The 22,632-nt window shown below is 44.3% G+C and overlaps 1 protein-coding gene across 5 annotated transcripts in view; it reads right to left on the bottom strand.

The window, feature by feature from the left end:
* Positions 1-22,632, bottom strand: part of PALM2AKAP2 (PALM2 and AKAP2 fusion) — a 301,504-nt gene that overhangs the window by 184,595 nt on the left and 94,277 nt on the right. For 3 of the 5 annotated variants that reach the window (XM_039870672.1, XM_039870670.1, XM_039870673.1), the window contains exons 4-6: positions 10,307-10,421; positions 9,440-9,461; positions 3,472-3,573 (exon numbers count right to left, since the gene is read on the bottom strand). In XM_039870672.1, coding sequence (XP_039726606.1) covers positions 3,472-3,573; positions 9,440-9,461; positions 10,307-10,421 — 239 coding nt within the window. The remainder of the gene's footprint in view (positions 1-3,471; positions 3,574-9,439; positions 9,462-10,306; positions 10,422-22,632) is intronic. The other 2 variants (XM_039870671.1, XM_039870674.1) reach the window with 1 other exon arrangement.

The following is a 22,632-nucleotide window of genomic DNA, read 5'->3' as shown; positions in this document are numbered from 1 at the left end:
TTTTCTTTTTTTCCGAGGTCTCTAGACAGATTAGGCAAATGCCAGAGATACAGAACATCTGGATCATCATAAAGTCCCTTATATTTCTGTGGACAAGACAGAAACATGTGCCTTGGGTGTTAGAACATTGCTGGAACTTGTTACTTATTGAATGATTATGCCACACAGGTGCCGAGTTAGGGTTCCCAAGGGCCCGGAGACCCTTGCGCGTCATAGGCCTCTGACTTCGGTTCCACTATGCAACATTTTTATCAGTGAAGTGACGACAAATAATGAAGGCTTTGCTTTTCAGATCTGAGGAGATACTAAACTGAGAAGAAAAGTGAGGTGTCACGATCACAAGCTATAATGACGTCAACAATAAAGAGAGTTTCCTACTTTCGAAATTGTTCAACTCTTTATTCAAACGAAATCTGACACAGAATTACAATATGTAAATGCAACATGGAGGAGCTGCTGTGTTTGAAACGGGAGAGAACACCCTCACATCGCTGCCCTCCCACCTTCCGTTGAGGCTCCTCACCCACAAGGGACCCCCCACACCCACAAGGCACAATCTAACAAGAAGGAATTTAACAGTCATCGAATCTATGAAGGGCAGAAAGGTGCATAGTGCGTCCTTATTTTTGCCTTTCGTGATTCAGAAATAAAGAATTTTGTAGGTTCTTCTGCATGTGGGCAGGTGAGGCAGTATGTACACAATTCAGGGGAACAAACTGCACGTTTCAGCTGAGTGGGGAACAAACTGCACGTTTCAGCGGAAATAATTCTGGAACAGTGACTTCGCTGGATAAAGGGAACGAGGTTGAGCAGGGGCACATGTTAAATGACTTCGCGTCTTTACCTTAGAACCTGAAGCTGAAAGGCTGAGATGCCAACCAAGTGAGTCGAATGGTCTGTGGTGTCACATTGTGCTCTGTGGCATGATCGGCCCCTCCCAGAGTGTGCTGGCCAGCTCTGAGCACCTCAGGGAGACTTGAGACAAGAGCGGGCTGTGTTCGGAGAAGAGGGACAGAGATGGGGGAGGGTGTCTCAAAGCAATCTTATCATCTTGCGACCAGCTGAAGAGATGGGGCTATGGGAGTTAAGGGGATGTAAAGTGAGGATCTGGGGAAGACAGGAAATGACAATTATTTTCAAATACTTAAAGGGAAATCAGAACTTAGGTTGGTTCTGAGTGGCTTTGGGAGCAGGATAATGAACAATGAGGGGAAGAAGAAGGCAGACAAATGGTAGCTCCATCAGAGAAAGAACTTTCCAACAGTCAAAAAAAATTATAGACAGAATGGAGGAAGACTAAGCTCCATTCACAGAGGTGTGTGACCGTGGTTTGAGGATATCTTCACAGAGCGGCTATACCCTGGCTTCTATGTTTGAAGAAGGGATTGGAATAGATGCCTCCTAATTCTGAAAAACAATGATTCTAAATAAATTCCCATTTATATAGAATCCTAAACCATCCACACTCCAAACAACCAGATGATTTGTCATAATACTAAGTAATGACAGGTGACAATTTATCAAAACGGCGCTAAGGCTGTGCAAATCTCCAAAAGGACCTTCCTAAAGCAATATGGGTGATAACTAGGAGAATTTTAGTGGTGAGTGTCATTATTTGGTCTGCTATCCGTGCTCCGTGTAGTCTCTATTCACCACAATTGATAATGAAGCTAAATACTCTATTCCAAAGCCAGTCTTGGACAAAGGAATAAACCACATCAAAAGTGATTCCTTCCACAACTCTGCTTTACATGTATTTCTATGGCAGATGCATTGTACAGATTAGTTCTTTAATAAACAAAAGTACATGTAAACTTATTTTCTAAAAGATTCTGATCACATAATACTTGTAAAAAAATGCGTTTCCTCTTTGGATCATTGTTTTTGCAGTGCTTCTAAATATGAAGGATGCTAGGTTGTGATAATATGTATATTCCCACTTCCATAGCATCAGAATCACATTAACATACTACTCCTGAATTTAACACTCCTTGACTACCAACATTGTGCAAACCCTTTTTATATCTGATAAAAGTTAATTCTCATACACTGTCCTGACCTACTATATCAGCTGATGCGTTAGTTGGATCATGTTGCCTGTTCCAGGAGGTATAGGAACATGTGGAGAGGGCTGGAAAGCTTTTTACCCATGACTTGGAAACCAGCAACACACAAGTCCCTAATAACAAGGCAGAAGGTGTGTGAACAGTTAGGACCTGAGCTGATCTCCAAAATGTACCTTGGAGCATTTTAAAGAGTCCACAGCATAAATCATTGCCACCGATTCCCTTGTAGCACAACTGAGGGCTGAAGTTCTGGTTTATTCGTCCTGTAAGTATCCAGGGAAACGTGGAGCTGGCCTGGGTTTGACCAGACATCACTTACAGACCCAGCCCACTCTAGAAATCTGTGTCTGCATGTAACGTTAATATGCTAAGATATTTGCAGACGAACCCAATATTTAAATTTAATCAGTGCACATAACAAATACATCGATACTTATTTGCCATTTATTTCACTTTTACATTAAAATAAGGAGAGGTTATCTGCTTCATAAAATATTCAGATTGGTCTATATAAAAGATTTCCACTGGCTTAAAAGTCCATGATTGGTTTGTTTCATAAAAGGTGTCATTATGGGGTTTATTTTAAATATGCACGTACCTAGGTTATATAAAACATAATCCGATATCATATTTGAATTCACCTATATTGTCATTAACTGTGCAACTTTGGTAATTCGCTTTTTCACTTAACCCCCTCAGTGCATTGCTGTGTGGAGCAAACTGATCGGTATAGAGATTTCACTGTTCGCATTCTTGCAGTTCTGATTTCTGAGGCATACCAGAGCAAAGCACAGCTCTAGCTATACTTTATACTCATGAATGTGTTATTTTCTAAAATCTGCAATCGTGAGAAATATTAGCAAGAAATGTATAGTCCTTAAATGGCTACTTCCCCACCCAAACATACCACACTGCCTAAGAAATAACTCCAGAAATGAAAAGACTTGGGAATATACATTCACAATCCACAAATAGCTTGATTTCCAAAGGATTCCAGCAACACATTCATACATTTTGAAAATACTTTCCACCTGGCTTCCAACATAGCTCATTTGATCTTGTGCTATTCTAATACGGAAAATAAAAATCCCTGAAAGCAGAGTACAGATGAATTTTGAGAATAAGGACAGATATAAAGACCACAAACACGAGAGAGAGACTCCTCTGAAGCTGCAGGGAAAACACGCTATATCTTCAATACTCCCTCCTATTCAGTCCTCAATTACTCTTCCGGGCCCAGCGTCTGCCCTATGTGGCCACTGCAAATTCTATGTCTGAGGCTGGGCCAACGACAGGGTCGCTCTATGTAGGAATATCTGGGTATCCCTCATTATTAAAGTGCAGAGAAGTGTAAGGCCACAAGGCCAGTCCTGGCATCAAAACCAAATAGACCCCCAGGACTTACCAGCTGCTCTGCTGGTCCCGTCCTGCCCAGGTGACGGTTCTGCTGTTCGTGAATAGAGGATTGGCAGGTCGGGGAGCTGGGAGGAAATATAATTTACTGCATCTGGTAGCAGAGAACAGGGAATACAATTAGGCACGGTGTCGGGAGGCCCAGTGGGTTCGCTGCCGAGACAGCAGCTCATCTGCCCTACATAATGGAGCGCCCAGGCGAGCACTGAGCGAGAGGATCAGGGTAAACAAAGACAAGCATTTGCCCAGTGGCTGGTATTCAGCAGAGTAGCTGAGGCAAGAGGGATCCTGGCCAAAGAGCTCAGGCCCAGGACTGCTCTGTGTATTAAAAGATTCATCAGAAAGCTCTGGATTCTAAGAGTATAATGAGTTTGGGGGGTGGGAGGGCAAAATGAGATAGGCCAGTGAGAGTCAGTATTAACTTGGTGGCATTGACCATATATGGAACATCAAACTAGAAATGTGCATTAAACAGTCTTGAAAAATAGATTTGGGTCTCACTCCCTGAACTGGAAATATAGCTTTGTGTGCCTGATTCATTTAGAAGGCGAGTTTAAAATGCATTAAAAACAAACAAACGAACAAACAAAAAAACCTCTAGAATTTATCCCATGATTTTATCCCATGATTTCGATACTTCAGACAGATGTTTAAGACCGAAAATCCTGACATTCCAAATAACACCCAGCGAAACCACCATTTAGCTCATAGTGCAAAAGAGGGAGACAAGCTCTATTCGGGAGAATACAAGCCCTTTCTGGGAGGTGAGAGATCCTGGAGGGTGTGAATGTCAGCAGGGTGACAAAGTGTCAGGGAGAGAAGGAAATCACTGCAGTGAGACAAGGAGAAGATCTGTGTGTGCCCCAGAGATTAAAAGCCAAGGCAAGAACATTCTGGAAAGCTGGGCTCTATGTGATGTGATTCTTTCCTGCGTCACAACGAAGTCTCAGAATCCTGGAATATCGATCAGTTATCGGTAATCACATCTGGCTGCTTACTGCATATCTCTACTAAATATCCCACGATCACCTCAAACTCAACATGTCCAAAACAGGACTCTCGTCTTCACACATCTGCTGCGTGTGACATTCTCCTGTGCTCTGGATCTTGGCTCACGGGCACCACAATTCACCCGGGGTCCTGGGCAGCGACCTTCACTCGCCCTCCCAGTCCAGTTAGTCCCCTAGCCTCTACCTCCTTTACCTCTCTTACCTCTGCCTCATTCTCTGTATCCCTGTCAACACCACCTTAGTCTTGCTGGGTTTCCTTTTCCTTTTTGTAATTTCATGATGGAGAAGACCACGAACGGACACTGGATTAGGATTAGGATTAGTTCAGTTCTACACCGGCTAGACCACTGCCGACTCGTGTGTGAGTCTGAACAATCCAGAATGTACTGATATTAGACCATTTGGTTCCTAGTGCAAAGAACACACTCTGTTAGTGAGGATAGAGCAGAGTTTCTCTAAGACAATGGATTTTTCTGTGTCAACCATTTGGGGAGAAGGAACAGGCAATTAGGAGTAGGCAGGTGGGCCTCAGGCTGAGTGAGGTTCAGGTCACTGTCTCTCTCGGGGCCTTCTGTGTGCTGGAGCTTGGATCCTGGGTCAAGCAGACATGGTTGAAGGCCCTCCTTTGTAAGGAAGAAAGTTAGGCCTTTGAGATGTTGGACTGGGAGATGGCCAAAGCAGAAACATTTTAGAAAAGATGGGCTCCATGTTCCTGGAAGCAGCCTAGGGGACCCCCTTAAAAAAGGGCCTGGATTCAAGCCAGGGCTCTGAAGTTGCATTTAAAAAACAAAAACAAAAATCAAAACAAAACAAAACAAAACACCTCTAGAATTTATCCCACGATTTCAATACTTCAGACAGGTGTTTCAGCCAAAAAATTCTGAGATTCCAAATAACACCCAGTTGAACCCACCATTAGCTCATAGTGCAAAAGAGGCAGAACAGCTCTATTTGGGAATGCAAGCTCATGTGGGGAGGTGAGAGATCTTGGAGGGCGAATGTCCGAAACTGGACATTATTTTCTATGTTGAACTGCCCTGCCAGCATTCTTCAACTCAGGTTGCAGACCCTAGTCTCACTGTGGGGAGCTGTGTGAAGGGTCTGGGCCCCAGACCAGCACAAGGCAGGACCAGAGACAGCAGCAGCGCAGGGTATGCCAGCCCTGCGAGGGTAGGGGTAGATTTCTAACAGTGGTCCATGGGAAGAATGGAGCAGCCATCTGGGGCTAAAGGGACAGTTTCAGAGACAAACAATGATCAGAGCAGACTTGCAGAACTTCCGAATTCCACTGAACATTTCCAGGAATCTGTGGAATGGGACCTCAGGAAATCTGACTTCCTCCATTTAAATGAGATGGAGGCTCAAGCTATTAAGGTGAGAACTCACGGACTGGTCACATGTATATCTTGTACATTCTATGCTAAATATAGTTTCTAGGGCACCTGTGCACCTGAAAGTTTTAGTAAGTAGAAACAAAAGCCACTCACAGACAGGGGACTCTCAGCCACTCACAGACAGGGGACTCTGGATTCTAAGAGTATCTGAAAGAGCACATGATTCCCAGTGCTTATTTCTCAGCTTCCCCTAGGAGAGAAGCTGTGAATGGGAGATGGAGTTAGTTTTGCCGAGTGTTCACTGGCTACAAGCTTGAGAATGCAGGTCATGGAGGGCTGGGGCTACCTGGCTTCTGCTAAGAGATAAGGGAGTGGCAAGGAGTTTGATATGAGGAAGAGAACAGGGCATCCTTCTCAATATATCATCAGTAAGTAGTAAACCCTAAGGTTATGCAGCCAGGAGGTGTCTCACAGGCCAACACGAGGAATAGCGACCAGGGCCGCCAAAGCTTCCACAGGAGAAATGCCTTTGTGTAGCCTCAGTCAGTACACTGCCCTCTTCCTGACAAAGTCGGGTTGGTCTATCATTATTCCTTCTAGTGTCAGAGAAGATAGAGAGCAGTCGCTCACAGAGTAGACATTTAAGATGAGTGCTTCTGATTAGGTCCAGCACCGCTAAAATATTTAAAATATTTACCGTAGCTATGAAGAACATACATAGGCAAAGCTAGAGAAACAAAGTTGATGAAAATGCCCCTGAAAATGTGATTTCCGGGCAACTAGAAGACACGCTGAGGTTTTCCAACAATTGGTATGAAGGTTTTGATATGGGGGATGGCTCCAGGTCACCACAGACTGGGTGGGATGGAAGCCTAAGATCAGTACCATACAGCAAGGACTGAGATAGGCCCAGGGCTTTTTTCCTTGTCAGTTCTGGCCAAGGGTTTCACACCAGCTCCTCGGTAGGTAAAAAATAGAGTTGGCACTAGATACATACTATATGCGATTTATAGTTACAAAAGACACTATTTAAGGCAGAAAAACAACTCACCTAATTGATGAAGACTCTACTATATAACAAGTGTGCATATGGGAGGAGGGAGGAAGTATGTGTGTGCGTTTGTGTGTGTATATGTGTGTGTGTGTGTGGGGGAGTCAGAATGTATATGGCCAGGAAATTCTACTCAAGATTAGAATACATTGCTCTTGATTGCCAGGGCTACCACGTGATCCAGCAGTATAGTACCTTTTCCTCTGACATGCATAGGGTGACAGGCACAGGATTCCCGAAGTGGGGTCATTACACATGCACAAACCAGCAGCCATCTCCTTGGCACCTCATCAAACTAGGTCTGCTTTTCCTAATTATCTGCAGCATCTTGTACAGTTATATAATCCTAGTTAGCCCTGGATTCTGTAATCAGCGTGCTTTAGAAGTTAGATATTTGTCGTAAGGTATTATTATTCTATAATAACTTTGTATTAGTTTTTAGTAACAATGGTTGGTTCTACGAGAGTCTTGGCAACTTTGAAATCAAGGGGGCTTTAGTTTTTACCCCCAGACCATACGGTGACCTAAACATTGACCACGTTCTTGGAAAGCTGTGTTTCCTCCTTCAAATTTCCTTTTTTTGCCGGTAGGGTAGATGCTATGCAATGGAACGCCCTCCTCTCCCCGCCTGACTAAGTTACAACCAAAGATGGCAATAAACCACCATCCAGGGCGACAGGTAAGACAACAGAAAGTTTTCCCTGGCCATTTCCTGGGATCCTTAAGACTTTTACTTCCTCTTAACTCAGGGCCACCCATCCTGTCAAAGAGCGACAGCGGACAAAGTCAGGAAAGCAGTTTTCTCTGCAGGCTCTTTTTAGTTACGATCAGGTTTCTCACCACCTCTATGAAGTGCGTAGGTGAACAGATGAAAACAGTGAGAAGTGATACTGGAGGAAATGAGAGACGTTCAGAGTGAAAATGAAAGAGACAGTGCTGAGAGTTTATAGGGAGGCTTCATTTTTGCTTATCGACATGTCCTAGGGTATATGAGTCTCCATGCCCGCGTAGCCTTCCTGGGGACGTGGCAGGCAAGGATCTTTCTCTTCTCTAAGTAGAGAGAGAAGTACAGAAAAGGTCCTCGTTTGAGAAGGGAGAGGAAAAACAAAGAATGCATAAAAGGTCATTGTGTATCCTCCTGGTATGTGGCTGTCTGTGGGTCGATGTCCCAAACCCCATCCCAGCCTGACACTTACTGTAGTACTGCTGACAGTGTGCCCTGTCTCGGGTCTTCCCCGGCACCAGGGAAGCCGTCCACTCTTCCCATGCTGCCACCCTTAAGCCTCCAAAACATGCAAGGCCACTTCCTCAGACTATGCTCTATCCCCAAAGCACAGAACGAGAGCCCTGATTTGGCCACATCCTAGAGAACACTCTAGAACTGTCATAGGCCTTCCTCCAGGAGTCCCTGATGGCTTAGCTCTGACTTGCCCCTGCCCACATGCTCTGGGAGCAAAAGGTTTAATTTAATATGTTCCCAAAGGTCACCGGAGGAGCCAAGACCCAGATCCCTTACCTTTTACTTGCTGAGGAAACACACACACACACAATAATGCGATAGCTGCTGCTGCCATTATTATTGTCAATATAATACACACACACACATACACACACATATTTTTTTTCCTTTGCTAAAGTCAAAATTATCCTTAGTGCAAGTATCTTTGCTAATCCAGAAAGAATGCATTATCCATCTCGGCATTTTAAAATCTTGTCTCATATATTGCCAAATGACACTGAGGAAATACTGATGTCAACTCTTATTCTGGCTCCTGATCATCTTCGTAGTTAAGAGGTTGACTTTTAAGAACCCGGTGAGCAGATGGTATCTGATCCTTCCAACAAGTCTGATATTTTAAAACAGGTCTAGCTGAGGGCCAGAGTGAAAGTGGGAATCGAGTGGTTTTCATGAGTTTGTAGCTAAGGTTAGGGGAGCAAGGTGAAGAACGAGTCCATCCCCAAGTTCCTCCCCATGGCTCCAGGTAAGGGGAGCAGAGGGCAGGGGCAAGGAAGGGAGAACGGGAGGAGAGCCCACTCCTACCAGGATGGGTCAGAAGGTCAGGCCCTGTCCCAGACCTCGTGTGCTCTGGGCCGGAAGGGAAGTCCTGCTAGCCCCGTGGCCCTGGAAACCTGGAGAAACTGCAGTTCTCAGACTCAAAAGAAAACCAGGGGCCTTAGGAAGGTTCATCAGCCTTCTGATGTGTGTTGTGACCTGGACACCTAACCGGCAGCAAAAACGGGCTCATTCCTTCCTGCGACCTGGTCCTGCTATTGACACTCTTTACTGAACATCTTTCAGAAAAGTGAAAGCGGTGAACCCCGGGGAACAAATGGGAAGGACAAGAGGCAGGCCAACTGCGTGAGACTAGAAACGGTGTCAGGAGAGAGGAAGAGGACACTCGGGGTGCGGGCCTCCTTGGTGCCCTGCAAACAATGCTGCTCTTTCTTTCTGATGTCTTTACAAACTAACACACCGCGTCTCCTGGTGAGCCTGTGTTCATGAAGCTAAGCTGACCCAGATGAAAACATTCGTCTACAGATGGGGCAGAGAGCGCTCACACTTACCTCCATCCGTATTGGAGAAGCTCTGTGGAAACAAAAGCAGGGCTGAGCGTTACTACACAAGTGAGGAGGGAATCCTTCATCCGTTAAACCCGTCATCGTCCCCTAGGCCGAGGCCCAGAAATGGACTATAGTGGGCACACCTGATGCCCTCTTTTCTCCTAGGAAATCTGTTTGGGATCTATTCCCACCTTATAGAGATTTATTTCATCTAGCTATCCAGCAAATACCTTTGGTTTTGTGATATTGGAAAATCCCATGTTAAAATTAATTTGTTTATACTGCTTTCCTATCGCTGATGGGTACCTGACGAAATGGGAGTTATAAAACAGAAGGAAGGTCCTGACATAGTCAGAGCTACTGGCTTTATGGTTTTTCTCGTCTTTGCTACATAACACTCTGTTTTCATATACAGTAAAATTTTATGTATTTTATATATTTACACTTTGTTTTCAGAATTCGTGTCCATTTGATTGGTATTGCCTCTGGCCTTTTTATAAAGGAAAGATTTAAATTAAAGCCACGGGGATTATGTTTAATCTGCTTAATAAGAATTGGCTTTAGGATTCTAGAATCCAATGGGAAATGACCTTTCAGACATTAGGCAGAAAAAGGGTTGGGACAGTAGGTAGATGGGGTTAATTTAATAAATATTCTCGGTGCCTCCCATACAGGCCAGGTGGTCCCATACCGGAGGACAAGCCACTCTCAGCTGCAGAGATGGCACTGGTCCTCACACATCTGCCCCTCATTTACAGACTGTGTGGCTCAGCCTTCTCATCCATACCAACTGGCCTTTTCTCCAATTGGCATCATTTTGCTCACTTCTCTGTGAGTATAACTGAAAGAAATCACATTTGTTTCCTTTACCTTCTGAAAGTCCTTGAAGGATTTTTCCGTCTCTTTCAGTTTCTCTAGGATGATTTGCTCTTTGGCAGATATCTGGGACTCTTCACTTTCTAGCGCTTGTATTTCCTGCTCCAGCCTGAAAACACACAAACAGAAGACGGGTTACTTTATTGTGCCGCCATCCCGGGGCCAGAGAGCAGCTCCTTCCTGTGGGGTGACTTCCTGGCAGTCTCCGTTTTACATTATGCTGAGGTACCAGGCCAAGGTTTTACATTACAGAGCATCCTGTGTTTTCAGCTTTGCTACTGAGTAGACGTTATTAGTCAAAGGAAAACAACCCAGAGCTACTGCCACTAGTCCATGGTCACCACTTTGCAAGACGCTTTGGTGTCTCGCTTCCAACTCAGTGCGCACATTCTTAATTTGGAGGTAGATATTTTTACAGAGCGGAGGACATCATATCTGAAGGAAAACAGCTTCATAGCCTCCGAGCTGTCTCAGAATAGCTGGTCTTCTAGCAGGTTGGACAAAGGGTGACGAGCCAGTCTTGCTCAAAGGAAATATGTTACCAAGAAATGGCTGGTGGCCAGGACCACTGGGAGACTGCTGTCATCTCCCTCAGTGGCCTCCCCTCTACTGCCAAGAAGAGGGGAGATGGAGTGAACTGATACATTTACCCCCACTTCCTCAGTTTTCACAGCCATCCCATACATTCTCTAAAAGGGAACTTTCAGCATTGCCAGGAGACTCTGGGAATACTCCAGAACAGCAGCTACTTATGATTTGGAGGAAGTCTCAGCAGCTGTATTCTTTCAATGAAATGATAATAATAAATTAACTTTTACTGAGCACTAAATCTGTGCCAGGAACCGAGCTATGCATTTATATGGCTTATTTTATTGAACCTTTCTAATGACTCCATGAGTAAGGAATCCCCATTTTACAGATGAGGTCATTAAGACTTGACAAGAAACTAGTTAACTGCTGCAGAGCCTCGAAGCAAGGATTCAAGCCAGGGAGTCTAACTCCGGGCCCTGCTCCTAATCATTGTACTAAAAACTCTTACCACATAGATTCTACAGTTATTTCACATACTCCTGTCTTATTAAACGCTGAGTATGTTGGCATACTGGCGTGGCATTCTTCTCCAGCAATGCCTTTGGGGTTATGAGGGATGGATGTCTTCTGCCTGAAGGACTCCAGGCTACTGTGCTTCTAAAATTATTTGGTCTGAATTTATTCATTGGTTCATTCAATTTTGCTTTTGGTCTCGTTTCCCTCTGTCGTGCTGGAGGCTTTGCTGCAAGGTCTGTGCCCACCTACATTAGTCTTCTCCCTCCTCCTCCTCCCTTTCCATCTTCCACTCTGCAGGTGGGGACGGGCTCACCAAGCCTGTTAGACTGAGACCCATAGTAAAGAGTTCAAAGTGAGATCTTCTGAGGGGTAAGGAACACCAAGCTATAGGCATGGATTTATTTAGGGATGCCCTCTGGGGCCTTTTCTGTTTCCTTCCTGGGTGTCAGAAAAATAACCTCTGTTTGGATGAGACTTTGTGGCAATAACTCTGGCTTACAAAGACAAACCCTATATATAATTGTACCCCCTCCAAATGAACACAGCTTCAGATATACTTATCATTTTACTCACAGGAAAAGTGAAAGACCTTACAATGACTTTTAAGGCCCTATAGTATGTTGACAAGTACCTTGTCTAGCCTCCCAGTACCTATACGGCCTCCACCCTTACCAACGGGCCTGTTTCACTGATGCTTTAGTCAAACAGAGCTAGTCCTTTTTCCCATTTGTGCCCCATGCTTTCCCCTCCTCCAAGAAACCCATCTCAAAACTGTAATCATTCGTGAAGTCTCTGCCCAGATACCACCCACACCATAAGGCTTTCATAGATTTACTACTATTTTGGTTTATCAGAGGTCTTATCAAGTCCACTATATATTAGAATGGTGGTTCACAACCAAGGTGATTTTGTCTCCTAGAAGATGTTTGGCAATGTCTGGAGATATTCTGGTTGTCCATAGTTCAAGGGCAGTGGAGTTGGTGCTACGGGCATCTAGTGGGCAGAGGTCAGGGATGCTGCTAAGTATCCTGCAATGCCCCCCAGGATCCTGGATAGCCCCCCTAACGAAGAATCATCTGGCCCCACATATCCGTTGTGCGGAGCATACGTAAATTATTAATTTTCCCTACTAGATGATAAATTCTTCATGGAGAGGGCACAAATGCTCAATACAGGTATGCTGAATGAATGAAAGAAGCTGGACCAAGTTGCAAAAAGCCGTGGTTCAGACAAGATGAGACCTTCAGGATTTCTGAGACCAGGGTGAGTTCTTCAGCAGGCTTTGACTTGGGAGAGGTTGTGTGTGGGCTGAGGTGCAAACAGAATCTAGAGGCAAGGGGGCCAAGCTATACAGATATTAAATAAAGATATCAAACTCCTTTGCTGTTCCAAATGTTCAGCAAACTCTTCTACACACATCTGTGTAAGTTATTCGGGGGTGGGAGGGGCGGGGATCAAGAACGGGAACATGAGTGTGGAATAGGGAAAACACACAATGAGATAATCAAATGATCCTGAACCTGAACTAATTCAATGGGTAGAGGACCTCTAGACTAGAAGTTTCCTGCAAAGACTGAATGGTAGTACTGGCCAGGTGGGTTCTGAGCAAAATTATTTGAATCTCAAAGGACAGAGCACCTCGGCAGCTATGTAGGATGTGGGTAAATTCTATTATTCTCAAATGTATTCTCTGCTTTAGCCAATGGGATGTTGGTAGACGCAACACAAGGAGAGGCTTGAAATGTGTTTGCCCAACTGGGCTTATCCTCTGGCGCCTCTGCCAACAGCATCGAAGGGCTTTTCTGGGCGGCTGCTATCCGTTCAAGAGTCTGTGCCCCGGAAAGAACACATGGGGAGTAGACTGAAGCTCAATTCAGAGTCAGAAACCATGTCCTGTGGGACCTGCGCCTTAAATTAGAGTCATTCAGCTGAGCTCAGCCTTGGTTAGCAAACATCTAGTCTAGTCACAGAAGTATGAATAAGAATGATTTTCGTTTTAAATCACTGAATCTGAGAGTAGTTTGTCATAAAGTACTATTGTGACAATGGCTAACTAATACAGCTCAAATATTAATATGTTATAGGGATATATATTATATGTGTATGTATTATATTATATGATATGTATAACTTATACATATATATATCCATCCTAATACCTGAAGCTAAAAAATTAGTTATAAGCTACTCTTGCTCCACTTTCCCCAATCTTCAGAGAAATCTGGAAGGACATAGGTCACCCCTTTATTAGGATTAAGATTGAAAAATAGGAAAATATCGATGGTAATTGTCTCTGAGTAACAGGATACTGGGTGATTTTAATTTTGTTCTTTAAAATTTTTAATATGTCCCCAACTTTTAAAAATTCATGTATTCTTTACCTAAGCAGAAGGAAAGCAACAAATCGCTTTTAAAAAAGGCCTCGTTTGGCCTGGTGCTGAGAAGGCAGGCTTTCATAGGCTGTGGCACAGGAAACAAGCCAGGGCCTCAGCTTCCCATAGCAAGTGAGGGGTTGAATGGGCGCATGACAACATCAATTTACAGTCAATTCGACCAACATTCACCGAGCTGGTTTGGCTGGACTTCAAGCTAGGTACTACAGGGGATTCTAAGATAAACAAGATTATGTTCAAAATGACTGACTTAAAAAAGAAAAAGAAAAAAGGCTGACTCCAAGTAACTCATTTCTCCTGGTGAAGCAGCCCCAAGTGATTAAGAATTCTCTGTGACCTGATGCCCACTGGCTGGCCCAACTGTCTCCACAGCCCGCCTCTGGCCCGATGGGTTTCAGGGCTCTCAGCTATATAGTTTAAGTGCTAAAGATGTGGGTCATGATACTGCGTAACTGAGAAGGAACGAAGAGAGAATGAGAGAAAAAAAAAAAAAGCAATGAAACTAGACTTTTGCGATAAGAACAACTGAGTTTCACCCAAAGGGAATGAATGCGGGTAATCGACAGTGTATATAAGTCCAAGCAAGCCAGACCAAGTAGCAGATCTGTCTACAAAAGCACATGTGGCTGTGGGCCTGGTCCTAAGGGTGCTGGGCGGCCCAGGCTGCTGTCTTTCTGTGGAAAACCCGAGTCTTTGGGGTTGAGGAGCGTCCCGAGAAAGTGTGTCATAGGTTAATAAGTCATCCCAGCCGGGCTAGAAATGCCACTGTTTTGTAGTTTCATGACTGAAATCTAATGCAGTCTTCCTTGGAGGAGCCAAGTGGGATATTGCCGAGCTGAAAATAAAGAATGGGCAGGAAGTAATTTACACACAAGGTTAATCGCGGCTCTTTAGGCTGAGACAGGTGTGCATAACAGCCTCTGACCGGCTCGCTCAGTTTCTTCTGAGCAAAAAGCGGGCTGTAATAGGCGCTAAGGAGAGGTGACACACCGCAGCAGTGTAGGTTTAATTTACTGGAGATGAAGTTGCCATCGTGCCCAAATGGTCTTATAAAATCCACCTAACCCCCATAGACCTTCCTCACAGGAAATACAAAAGGTTTATGGCTCGAGGAAGTGCATCGATCATTCTCTCATTCCGAAATCCATTTAGGCATTTATGCATCCAACTTTTTGCAAACACCTTCTATCAGGCACTGTGCTGAGCATCAGGGACGGAGAGCTAAATCAGCCAGTGTCTGCTTGTGAGAGCTCTCAGTCAAGTGAAGAGAACAGCCAAGCAAACACACAAATTACACTGCAAAGAGGGATTCTAGAGGACAGAAAGAACCATGTGTTGTGGAAGTGTCAACTCTGCCTCGGAGTGTGGCGGGACTCCAAGCTGCCTGCCCAGTATTCATCCCCCATTTCTTCCATGTGAACAGAATCCTTATTTTTGTTGGGGGTGGCAATGTATTCAGCTGAAAATGTACCCATCCCAGCTTCCACCAGAGAAAGGTGGCCAGAGGACACTTCTGGCCAATGAGATATGAGTAGAAACTATTGGCAGAGACTTTGGGGAAAGCTCCTTAAAAGGAGAAAGGTTGACTTAAGTGGCACATGTCTTTTGCCCTTTCCCTTCTTCCTGCCTGCAGGGGTCTGGTGCTAGAGAGATGTATCAGTTTTGAATTGCTTCTGTAACAATGATCACAAATGCAACGGCTTACGACAATGTAAACTTACTATCTTACATTTCTCTGGGTCAGAAGTCTGACATGAGTGTCATCCATAAAATCAAGGGGTCGGCAGAACTGTGTTCCCTTCTGGAGAATCTAAGAGTGAATCCATGTCCTTGCCTTTTCCAGTTCCCTGAGGCCACCCACATTCCTTGCCTCATGGCCCCCTGCCTCCATCTTCAAAGCCAGCAACAGTGCATCTCTCCGACAGCTCTTTCCCAGTCACATCTCCCTCTGACTCTCTTCTTCTGACTCCCTCCTCTACTTTTAAGGATCCTATGATTACATTGGGCTTATCCAAATAATCCAAGAATAATCGCCCTATTTGCTGTTCGGAGAACTTATTTCCATCTATAACTTTGATTCCCTTTTGCCATATAACCGAATGTATTCACAGATTCTAGGGAGTAGGATGTGGATACCTTAGCTTACCATAAAGAATATGATGCTAGAGGTAGAGCAATCATCTTAGGCCCACAGAGGTAAGAGTATATTTTGGATGGGTGAGCATGCAGAAAGAGAGAAATGCTCAGGTTCCGGATGGCATCATGAAATGACTGCTCTGGATTACTGGCTTCAGATTTCTTGCTATGAATTTAGGCCACTGTAGTGATCACAGCCGAATGCCATTTCCAACTGATACAAGGTGATGAGAAAAACCTGACTGCATAGGTGATGTGTCGGCTGGGCCTTGAAGGATGCACTCACCAGGTGGAACAGAGACGAAAATGTGCCAAGCAGAGAAGATAGTATGGGCCAAGGCCCAGAATATCATATGTCCCTACTCTCACCAGGGCCTTGTGGCCTCGCGTGGCCTTTTCAGTCACTGCGTGCTCCACCCTCCAGTTGATAGGGCTCAGTGGAATGCCTCAGAGAAACCCTCAATTTCCCGCCCCTTATCCTCATAGCTCACTTTGTGCTTTCATTCTGCTGTGCCTCGCCTGGCCCAGAAGTACCTGGTCTTCAAGGCCCTGATGGGAATCTACCTTCTCTCCTCTGCAGTGGGAGAAAACAAGGCTCAAACAAGGAGAGAACAAGAGAGGTTGAGGGAGGGGACCCTGAGCCACTGATTCTCTGTCTATCACTTCCCATGATCCTCTGCTACACCTTTAACCTTCTTACTTATAGGAGCCAATAATTGTTTCCTTTATGTGGGTATCTCTCAGTTGAATGCGAAAGAGCACAGACTAATACAAACTAGGCTTCCAACAGTCTTATTATTTGGAAAGGGCTTTGCTGGGAAACTCAAGTATGCTTCATTTTTCTTTCTCCATCAAGGATGACAGTGATAATAATTACGATATTACTAAATTTAATATCATTTTTATTATGTATATATTGCTTGTATGGAACAACAAAGACAACCATTAGGATTACTGAGTGTTTACTGTGTGCTAGGTACTGCTTTAAGTGTTTTACACACATTTTGATACTTAATTTTCATAATAATCTATGAAGTAAGAAGACACAGATGAAGGAACTGAGATACAGAAAGGTCATTGACTTGCCTGGGGTCGCAAAGATAATGTGGGGCCAGGATTTGGACCCTGGTTCTTTGCCACCACTTTCAACTGCCTCCCTTTGACTACTTCCTCTTTTTCCCTTATTTCCGCAAGAATGCATAGTGCAACACGACACATTTTTCATGCTCACAGAACCACAGAAGGTCAAGCTAGGAGTGGAAGCCATTTAATCTAATTGCTTTTCAGAAACATGAACCCCCAGAACTGTACCCTACCCAACAGTTATCCTACCTCTGCTTGAAATCCTCCATACGTGGGGAACTCGCCACCTCCTGAGGCAGTCCATCTCCTCTCTAAGAGTGCTTGCTCAAGATTTAGGCAAAAGTCATTTCCCTGTAGCATCACTAACTGTCTGAGTTCTATCCCTTGGAAGCACAGAGGTCAAGTTTAGCAAACACCATGACTTGTATGACTTGTAGGAGCTCTATTCTGAGAAACGGGAAGACCCAGGGCAAACAGAACTTACTACCCAGTGGGGAGCATGGGTGATAAAATTGGGGCCCCCCAGTAAGGTGGTGGGCAGGGGAAGAGTGAAATAGGAAAGGAGTGGAATGACCAAGAGGGAGGGGGGCTTCCCAGCTGCCTCATGGAGTGAACTCAGCACTGATTAAAAGCTGAGGCAAGAGGAGCAGGTATGTTCACAAAACCCTCAGCACCTTAAGCATATTTCTGAACAAGCTCTGAGCAAGCCCAGTCTATTCCTGATAGTGGGGTGAGCCTTTACAACTTTCCTCACTATCGAGGGACATGGGCTAGGGTTACACGTACGTCAACTGTAAACAGGACAAACATGGCCGCTCAGCTGACATGCATTTGAGTCTCAGTAAATTCTCCCAGCATCAAAGGAGATGCTGACAGACTGGCTAAAGGTGCTGAACTCAGACCTGTTCTCTTATCTTGAACTGTAATTTCACAGGTGAGCAGTCAGGTGGGGTGCCTGTCCAGCCAACCTGCCAAAACAAGAACTTCAGGAAGAATGTTTGCTACTGAGAGAAGAGGAGATGTGTCCACATCTTTATCCAGCACAACAAAAAATTTTAAGAGCTCACTAGTTGTTCAAAATTCCCATCCTCCCTTTCTTTCATAGAGACACAACCCCTAAGGTTTAGCCAGGCGTATAGCCACACAAAACAACGTCCACATTTCTCAGTATCTTTCGTAGCCACGCATAGCATATTCTGGACAAAGGGATATAAATGAAAGCATTATAGGCCAGCTTCTAGAACCTTCTTTTAGAACATTTTCATCAGTCCTTCCTTCAACCTTCTGCCTGAAATGCACATGTGTGCAGGTAGAGCTCTAACTGCCATCTTGTACTCTGAGAACAAGGGTAGGAGAAGAATGAGTTGGAAGAAGCCTGGGTCTCTGAGGAATTCACAGAGCACAGCACCAGAGAGCTCTTGACGGCCTACCTGTGGATTTTTCTGGAGGGAGAAATAAAGATCTTGTTGACACTACTGTGAGTGTGGGTCTCAGTTACTTGCATCTACATCTAATCCTAATTAATACATTTGCCATATGTTGTTGAATTTTGAATGAATGATCTTAAAAAGTATGCGGAGGATGTGGGGCCGTAGCTAATCACAGCCCAGAGCCTCAATAATGACTCAGCGGCAGAAGAAGAAAAAAATGAGTAGTTGCAAACTTTGGAATTCATTAATGCTAATCAACTCTTGTAAGTGGGGCTTGGCTGGGGCTGTGCTTCACCCCCACCCCACCTCCAATCCTGGCCCCAACCCAAATCTCAGCAGGAAAGTTCCTAATCTTCACACGGTGCTAATCATCCATGTCTTAGCAGTACTTCGGTGTGCTCTGACTGCGATGTTTGTGTCAGTCTGACTCCCAGAGCCTTTGCCAGCTGAATTAACATAAGCTAGAGCCAAGACGGGGCTGTCCACACACTTTAAACACCTGTCCAGCTTTGTAGTGCAGTGAGCTAATCGCCCCTATGCATGAGATTTAACTACATGGTGCTCACCCATGACGCTGAAGTTTCAGTTACGTGCTGGTTCTATGTGGTTCAGAAGTGAGTGTGGTGACAGAGGCTAAGGTGGCCGGCAGCTGTTGATTTTGTCTGCCCAGAATCCCCGCCACTTTCCTTTTGGGAACAATATCCAGCTCCTCCACCAGGAACCAATCTCTCTGGAGTTCCTCGTGGATTTGGAGAAATTATGGATCAGAGGGCCCACATGCCTGGCCAAGGAATGGAAACTTAACTAACAGGAGTGAGCCGACGATGGAAAGTAATGGTGGGTGAATCATTCCCACAGCAGGATTCTGAAGACTATCCCATGAGTTCCTGTTGCCTGGGTCCCTGAGATTGGGCCTGAGACCTGATTACAGGGCCCCTCCCTCCATTCTCTGCATAGAACTTCTCTCCCCGCCCCTCCTCTCTCTTTCTCTATCTTAATCTGTTTCTCTATTCTAGGTAGAACATTTGGGAAGACTATTGTTTGTTTTCACACAAATAGATGCTACAAAATTCATTTCCCACATTTCAAGAAGACGGTATATTTGTTTCTATGGCACTCGCAAAATATTTTTCATCTGTGACTCAACTTGCAAGCAAACAACTTCCTTTTATTTAGATGAGTATATCTGGAATCACCACAGGTCATTTGGTATTTTACGGTGATAAAAGGTTAACGGCCCTTAAATAAACAGAGGATTTCCACTTCTCCTTATGAAAGAACAGGACCTTCCTTGACTGTTAAGGTGTCAGTGGAAACTCAAGCTCATTTCACTTTTTTTCTTCCACGTCATCACTGAGACAGAAATATGGCAGAGAAGAAAAGGGTCCCTTTACGAATTCCTAAAATACAGCTCATATCCTTTCCACGCTGAAAAGCTCCTGGTAAGAGTTCTCCACACCTTTCCGAATCCCATCCAGCTGCCTAGGCTGGAAGTTCACACCCTCCGTGCTCTGCTCTGACCCCTTCCTAGCCTTACACCTTCCTCTGTGTTCCAGCCAAAACCACTGCTTGGGCTCTGTGAAGAAGCCAGGAATGACTCTCCACTCCCAACTCCATTTACTGTAAACACGCCTAATAATCAAAGCTCAAACTGAACTCTTATCTCTTCAGTAAAAAATGTTTTCCTCAAGTCCCCTCAACCCGATATGTTTACTCCTTCTAAATCCCCATGGCATTTTTCAGCCCTCTTAGGTTTCTGGGACACCCCACCTGGTATGAGAATGTTACCCATGCCACTCCTCTCCCAAGTACAGGCTCATTGAGAGACAGGATTACATTTTATTTTATTACTGCACCTCATATTCTTCCCTGTACGTATTTGTTGAGAGAATGAAAAGCGAGGCAAAGCAAAACCATGCCGTTAAAGAATTCTAGAGTGAAACGAGCTTGGACGTGGTGACATTAAATACAGCTTTTCAAATCTTGGCTTGATTTTGCTGCTTCCCCCCTCCCCCGCCCAAATAAACTAATTCCTATGTTTATTCAGAAAAAAAAATGATATTAGGTTGATTTACATCTATCTAAATAATGTTGGTTCAATCGAATTTAATCCCATATATACATGAATGAAAATTTCTCTATGCATAAGTTTTCCTTAGCTCACGGAAACCAGCTATTTCTCCTTTTTTTGGATATTCGTTCCATCTGGAATCACGTGGCTCATACCATCAGAATCTGAGCTAGTTGATTTCTGCTACAGGAAATCATTTTCAAGCTTATACTGAGCATTGTTTCCTTGGGTATGATTCTTCTTTGAGTCTGTTTCATCAGAAATAAAGAGTTTTGATTACATGAAAGATGATCTTTTCAAAGCAGTACACTTCTCAGCAGCTTAAACCCTTTCTCCCTAAGAAATGTCTCTTTTTGTAAGAACAGAAAGTCTCATCCAGCCTTCTTACCTCCAGCTTCTGACTCAGAGACTCTTCTATTGAAGGCCAGTGCCTCCACTTGTGCATTTGACCTTGAGCAGATTCCTTTGGGATAGAACTATCAATGATACCCTGTACCCTGTAGCTTCAACCTCTCTCCAAGATGCCTCCTTCCTTTTAGTCCATAAATAAGAATCAATTCCCTTATACTAAAAATAGGTGAACTTCTCTTGAACCTACATCCTGTTCAAGCTACTGCTGAATCTCTCTTCCAGATTCCCCCAACAGCAGTTGCCTCTTGCTGTCTCAACATCCTCATATCCCAAACACCCTTTGGCCTACTCCACTCTGCCTTCTGCCCCCACCACTCCGTTGCATATGGTCTTGTTAAAGTCCATGACGTCCCAGCTGCCAAGTCTAACGGATACTCCTCAATGGGAATCTATTGACTTCGCTTTTCGAAGCACTGTGGACCATTCCTCCTCCTCTTTGGAGGCCATGGCACCATATTCTCAATGTGGGCTTCTCTTCTACTCCTTCGTCAAACATTCATGTGGTTCATTTTCTTCTTGTTCTACACTTTTCCCCTTGTTAATCATGTCCAGCCTTGTGCTTTAATTCCCACCTACATGCTGACATCTACCCAACCTATATCTTCAATCTCTTTCTTGAACTTCAGCTTCTGTATGCAATTATATTTTCAATGTCTCCACCTGGATGGTCCACAGGTACCTCGAACCCAACATATGAAAGACCAAACTTATTTTTCTCCGTAAAGCTGTTCCTCTCTCTGGCATTCTTTAGCTCCGTTTTCGATACCACCACCAATTCATTCTACTTAAGATGGAAACATGGATGTTATCTTGACCTCTCACTTGCCCTTCTCTGATAATCACCATACACATATATTAGCCACTAAGCCTTGCCACTTGGCCCCACGCATCTCTTTCATATCTCTTCCGTGTCAGCCCTGTATGGGCTCTCTCCTCCTTTCTCCTAAATGCCTACCTTCTAAACAATCACTCTACCTCTCTCCAGACTCATCATCCTCAAATCTAGAATGTGCCTGGACACACAATTACACTCCCCTGCTGAAAACTCTTCACAGACTCTCTGCTATCAGCTCCATAGTCTGACATACTTCCAGCCTCTCATTTCTCTCCAGGAAAAATGAGTTTCTTGTATGGCCCTGCATACAGGGTGCTTTTTCTTGCCCCAATGCTTTTGCTCATACCTCCCTCTATGTCTGGATTGCCCTGGTTCTCTGTCTTCCCAATCTCCTAAGTAATTATTACTTATTCTTTAAGAATCTGCTCAGGCATGGTCTCTTTCTGGAGGTCTTCCTTGATACATTTCTCATGATGCCCTTCCTCCTGGCTGCTGTATCTCTTGAACATATTTCTATTGCCAATTTTATCCCACTGTATTTGAATCACTTTTTTTTTTTTTATGGATTTGGAGTTCTCACCTCACTCCCATTTGCAAAGCTCTTGAGGATAATTATTAGCCACCTCTTTATCTTTCTTTGAATACAGCTCCTCGCATCTATCTAGCTTGCTTCTGGCAAGGAACCCAGTGGCTCAGTGAAAGTTCCCAAGAAATGGTGGTTGAGCAAACATTTCAGTGAATGCATAAATTGTTTCTCAGCTGAAAATAGCCTCAAGACAGACCCCTTGGCTCAATTCCTTTAATCACATGTGATTCTTAAAGGAACAGATTCGAATTAATAGAAACTCTGCACTTAGTAAAATAAAATGATTAAAAAGAAATTTGTATTACATGCTTTCTTGGAAATAAGATAA

Source organism: Pteropus medius, unplaced genomic scaffold (genome assembly GCF_902729225.1).
Source record: "Pteropus medius unplaced genomic scaffold, Ma_sr-lr_union100, whole genome shotgun sequence".
NCBI classification, from domain to species: Eukaryota; Metazoa; Chordata; class Mammalia; order Chiroptera; family Pteropodidae; genus Pteropus; species Pteropus medius.
The sequence above is the reverse complement of the archived record's forward strand: the minus strand, read 5'-3'. Positions and strand labels throughout refer to the sequence as shown.